Below are 5,435 nucleotides of genomic sequence, written 5' to 3' on the forward strand. Positions count from 1 at the left end.
ATGGCCTCCGTGATGCGATGATTTTTTTGTTGTTGCTGCATCTGGTGTTGCTACGGCGGCCCTCGGGGACAACGATGGGGACCCATCGGTGAGCATGGTGCGGCCACACGACACATGGCTCGATTGATGACAAGCCCGACACCCATCTGTGATGTGGAAGATGTGTCTGAGCGCCACAGTGCTACAACAGGCACCCGTAGATGCAGGAAAGACGACACCCATTTGCTGGAACCGGCCATGGAGGCTGCTGGACGGGCGGTGGCAGGTGCTTTAGTTGATCATGGCAAATGTTGGCACCGGTCATGGCAGATACTGGAAATGGCATTTGTGGATGCTACAAACGGTCGACGGAGCTGCAATCAGTGTCGCGTGATGCATTTGTGGCATTTGTGGATGCTACAAACGGTCGACGATACTGGAAATGGCATTTGTGGCAGATGCTTTAGAGATTGTTGGGACAGACGGTGACGGATGCTGGAACCGGCGGTAGCAGATGCTACAACCGCGGGTCAACGGAGCTGCAATCAGTGTCGCGTGATGCTATGACTGTGGTTCGACGGTGCTATGAGCTCGACGACATCTTGTGTTGGGGATGTTACAACCATGAGACGGCAAAGCTGCAATCGATGCCATGCGATGCTATGACCATGGCCTGGCGGTGCTCCAATGTCGACGACGTCCTGCGTCGGGATGCTACAACCGCATGCCGGTGGAGCTGCAACCGCGGTCTGACATAGTTGCAACCCGCGTGCCGGCCGGAACTGCGAGAGGTAACCGGATGAGTGTTGTGACCACGAGCGCACGATGTTGCGTCAATAGGGAGAAAGTGTAGTGAAAGCCCCCGCAAACGGTGTTCTGCATGGTCCAACAACGAGGGCAGTGCGGTGACACGGGTGACTGGCGACTGTTGACGGCACGGGTTCTGCAGCGAAATTCGAGACAAAACAATTTAACAGCGCAAGGCGGTTTGATCTAAGGCACACGCAGTGACCGACCAAAATTTGGGCGAAGTTAGCCCTTCAAAAAGGGCATGTAGTTTGTCCCCCAGAAACGTGTGGTAAGGCCATCTCTAGCAAATCCCGTAAAAGCGGCCAAACCTACAGATTTACGGTACATGCTGAAAAAGGGTACCAAATAGATTGTGTAAAATAGCATATACCGTAAAAAAATGCAGGCTCCCGTATATTAGAGCTCCCATCCATCATATATGGAGGATCGAGTCGTTTTTCAGGATCCTGTAAAACCGGTCAATGCTGGAGCAGGAGGCCTGCGATGCCACACATGAGCAGCGAGCAGGCAGCCGGCCGGAGCATCGCCAGAGCAAGCAACGGGCCGGACGTTGCCGTTAGGGCCGGTCGGATCGAGTTCGCCCATACATGCGTCTCATGGAAGAAACCTGATTTATCTTTTTTGCAGAGAGATGCTCAAATGTCCAAATGAGTTGAAATCTCGAGCAAACCTCACATATCAAATTATCTACCATACAAAAAAGGATTTTTTTTGAATTCTTCTATTATTTGTTTTGATTTTTTTTTCTGAGCGCGGATGCAGGTGAGGACACCCATCTGCGATGTTCCGGTGTGGTAGAAAACGGCGAAACGACCTGCCGCAGGCAGTCATCGCGCACTTTATGACCGCCAATGGTAAGCCGACGAGCCGTTGGGCCAACGTCGAGCCGGGGCGACGACGGGGCGTGTCTTTGCAGGCGAACCGTCGACGGGACAAATCCGAGCAGCTAGAGTCAATGCCTGCATGCGGCGCGGAGGCGTTGCCTGGGTTGTGTAGTTCGATACTCGACCAATCCATGGAAGGCGCATGCGCCGTCGGCCGGATGCACCAAATCCTCCTATCACAGGTCTACTAGTTGGCCGTCGGCGCTGGTGCGAGAGAAGCACAAATCCGGTTGTTGTGCTTTTGGACGGCCGGGTTGGACAGAGAGGCGGCAGGGGAAAATGGGCGGCGGCAATGACGGCGGAGGGGAAGGAAAAGAAAAAGGTGTATTTGTGTCCCTGACGGGAGGGCCAGGGAAGGACAAGGGCTCGCGTCCCGTTCGTTCGTGCGTGTCCCTTTCCACACAAACACAGTTTAAATTTGAATAAAAATAATTTGAAAGTGGACAAAAAAAGATGTTTGTCCATTTGCACCCGCACGTTGAGAACAGTTTTATGTCCGTTTACCATGTTGGAGTTGGCCTAAGCCTACACCTACGATGTGTTCTGGCATATGCATGTCGTTCACCATCCGCCGGCCAGAGTCATGTACCGCCCCGCCCGTGCACGTTTCGGCCAGGTCACCGATCCGCGCCAAAGCACATCCGGGCCGTCCACCCCAAACAGCAACTGACGGCTGAAACCGCTCCACGCTATCGATCCGAGGCATTAGCCTCTCCACCAACCACAGCCCGCCTCCTTCCTCCGTCCACTTTCCTATATAAATCTCGCCGCCCCCTCCCTTCTGCCCACACCGAAGCATCTGCAGCCCCCCTCACACCTCCGATCCAAGCCCCACCTCCACACGCTCGAATCATCAGCAGCAGCAGCTCCCATGGCGCCCAAGGCCGCAGAGAAGAAGCCGGTGGAGAAGACCCCGACGGGCAAGAAGCCCAAGGCCGAGAAGAAGGTGCCGGCGTCCAAGGAGGGCGGAGGCGAGAAGAAGGGGAAGAAGAAGGCCAAGAAGAGTGTGGAGACGTACAAGATCTACATCTTCAAGGTGCTCAAGCAGGTGCACCCGGACATCGGCATCTCCTCCAAGGCCATGTCCATCATGAACTCCTTCATCAACGACATCTTCGAGAAGCTCGCCGGCGACTCCGCCAAGCTCGCGCGCTACAACAAGAAGCCCACCATCACCTCCCGGGAGATCCAGACCTCCGTCCGCCTCGTCCTCCCCGGCGAGCTCGCCAAGCACGCCGTCTCCGAGGGCACCAAGGCCGTCACCAAGTTCACCTCCACCTAGGCTTCAGGCTTGTTTCATGAATCCATTGGATTCTGTATGTAGTTAGCTGCAAGACTGTGTTCTGAATGTGTAATCGTGGGCTGCTTGTGGATCTGAAGAAATGTTCATGGGACTGCTTAATGAACATACAGATTTTGTGTTCTCTGTTCCACAATTTGATGGAGGCGTGACTGTTCCATATGCACAATTTTGTGTTCTGCACTTTTCTTGCACCAAGTCAGGGAGTTATTTGAGGCTTCAGTTGACACTGCATCACTCCAGTAGAATTTCTGAACTTTTTCGAGGGAAGTAGAACTACCGAGTTGCAAGATTTCTATAGGAAATGAAGTCTATTTTAACAGTTGCAGAATCCGGTGGCGTTCAAGCCATCCCGACACTTTTATTCAAGCGGCAAGAATATGCAATCATGACGCTTTTGTTCAAAGTTTCTATTCAATAGTCGCATTATCCAAGACCGGTTTCTTGTCTCATCCTTTGCTAAGTGTTGCCCTGTTTATGCATCAGCATAAATATCTGACAGAGGAAGTGAAAGTGCTCTTTTGATTTTCCGTGAGATAAAAACATATTAGATTAGATGTTTATAGCACTGTTTTCATGTACAACGGATGGATATCCTCCCTTTCAAATTCCACGGAGTATAACGCTGGCTTGCGAATGTCAAAGGCTGAGGAATCCCAAAGTTTTGGAACACTGCCATAGTATGAACATTGTGGAGACAAAATTCATTTGTCTGAATGAAGTGATTTCCAGTTGGAAATAAATGATAAATTCTCAACTGAAACCAACCATTTGGTAGAAACAAAACCTAAGTTCCCAAGCTCAAACTTTCAACAAAATTTATACTGAGTACCTAAGTACCCCATTTGGATTTTTTTTAAACAGTTGCCGAGTGCTAGGGAAAAACACTCCGCAAAGATGAAAATGCTAACGACTGCATTGCTTTCATAGTGTCGGTCAAAAATACTTTCTGTGTGTAGTTAGCTGCTTAATCATGTGTTGCTTGTGGGTCTAAAGAAATATTCATGGGGCTGCTTAATGAATGTTCAAAGTATGGTTGCGTGCCACATCCGATTCTTGCCTTTGTGTTTTTTACTATTCGATTTCATCTGGAAGGGGTTCTTTACGTCTTGCTTCTGTATTTTATACTCATTCTGAAGTTGGGGAGAGCTTGCTTTGGCTCTCATTTCAATTCTGTATTAGTGTTTGTAGTTCGCATTTCTCTTATTAAATAATTCATGCTGTGAGACAGCTAGTCTTTGAAATTTGGATCAGGAATTGCCTTATTTCTGAAAATGAAGGGACTGTCTCCAATGAAACCTGCGGATTTTGTGTTCTCAATGTGCTGGAGGCGCGACGGTTGCATATGCACAAGAGATCTCTATACACAATGGAGAGGCTGAATAGCATCATTACAATGACGCGTGGGCATGTGCTGAAAGATTTTGTGGCGAGATGGATGAGAAATGGTAGACATAGGGCTAATTTCCTGAGCAAGCTCCGACTGATGCAAAGGAGTTTGGGTGAATGCAGTGATGAATCATCCGAGGTCACTGCAAAATAAGTGTTGTGGCTTTAATTCAAAATAAATGTTGTGGTTTAGTTCAAACAATTTTTTGGATCGGACGGAGTATTAATTACCATGAAAATAATATCAGTTCAGAGCATGGTGAAGTGTAGCACTTGAACGACCAGTGAAAGTAAACAGTGTCATTGTTCTTAAAACTAATGTTGAATTGTTAGACGGATCCACCGAAGAATACAGACAGACAATTGTACACGAGAGTAAAGGTGCAAAGTGAAAGCGAACATACCTGTTTTAGAAGTAAACTTTTTTAGGGGGGTTTTAGAAGATGCCATCATTGTAACTGTTGTGATACCATCACAACAAATTATCTATGGGCCACGTCTAAGCAGCCACATCAGCATCTACTGGGCCAATATGCGAGTACAGTTGACCAGTAAAATCTGACACTCTATTTATTACTAACAACCCCCATCAGTGATAAACCACAGTCAGGCCAACATGGAAGTAGCCACATTAGCATATGCTGGGCCAATTTATAATAATCGTTGACTGGTTGAACATACGAACCTTACTGGTGGCAGATTATCTTCACCAAAAACGATATTAGGTGGCAAATTGGCCGATCAAGATTACATTCTTGGCCGTCATCGAAAATGGACACCGATGACAAGACTGGGTCATCACCTAAGATAGGATCTTATATGACAGAAAAGTGGGACCATCATGATTTTTTTTGTGACGATGCTTTAGTGGTGACAGTCAAAAATCCTCACCAGCACATTGTCGGACGAAAATCGATTTTACATGACACAAGTGAACCGTCGCTATAAGCCCTCCGTCTTGTAGTGCACCTATATAATATAAACCTTCTGATAAGACAATACTTCATCCAACTGTACATATCAACAATACCGCATAGAGGAGCTTGCCCAACAAAGGTAAACACCCCCCCCCC

The 5,435-nt window shown here is 48.3% G+C and overlaps 1 protein-coding gene across 1 annotated transcript; it reads left to right on the plus strand.

The window, feature by feature from the left end:
- Positions 1 to 2,466: 2,466 nt before the first annotated feature.
- LOC119324179 (histone H2B.4-like) lies at positions 2,467 to 3,109 on the plus strand. The gene has a single exon (XM_037597944.1). The coding sequence runs from the start codon at positions 2,545 to 2,547 to the stop codon at positions 2,953 to 2,955; it is 411 nt and encodes a 136-aa protein (XP_037453841.1). The 5' UTR covers positions 2,467 to 2,544; the 3' UTR covers positions 2,956 to 3,109.
- Positions 3,110 to 5,435: the final 2,326 nt, after the last annotated feature.

This window comes from Triticum dicoccoides, chromosome 6B (genome assembly GCF_002162155.2).
Source record: "Triticum dicoccoides isolate Atlit2015 ecotype Zavitan chromosome 6B, WEW_v2.0, whole genome shotgun sequence".
NCBI classification, from domain to species: Eukaryota; Viridiplantae; Streptophyta; class Magnoliopsida; order Poales; family Poaceae; genus Triticum; species Triticum dicoccoides.

Bases quoted from the DNA above. Each gene is read 5' to 3' on its own strand.
- LOC119324179 (XM_037597944.1), top strand. From the start codon at position 2,545: ATGGCGCCCAAGGCCGCAGAGAAGAAGCCGGTGGAGAAGACCCCGACG.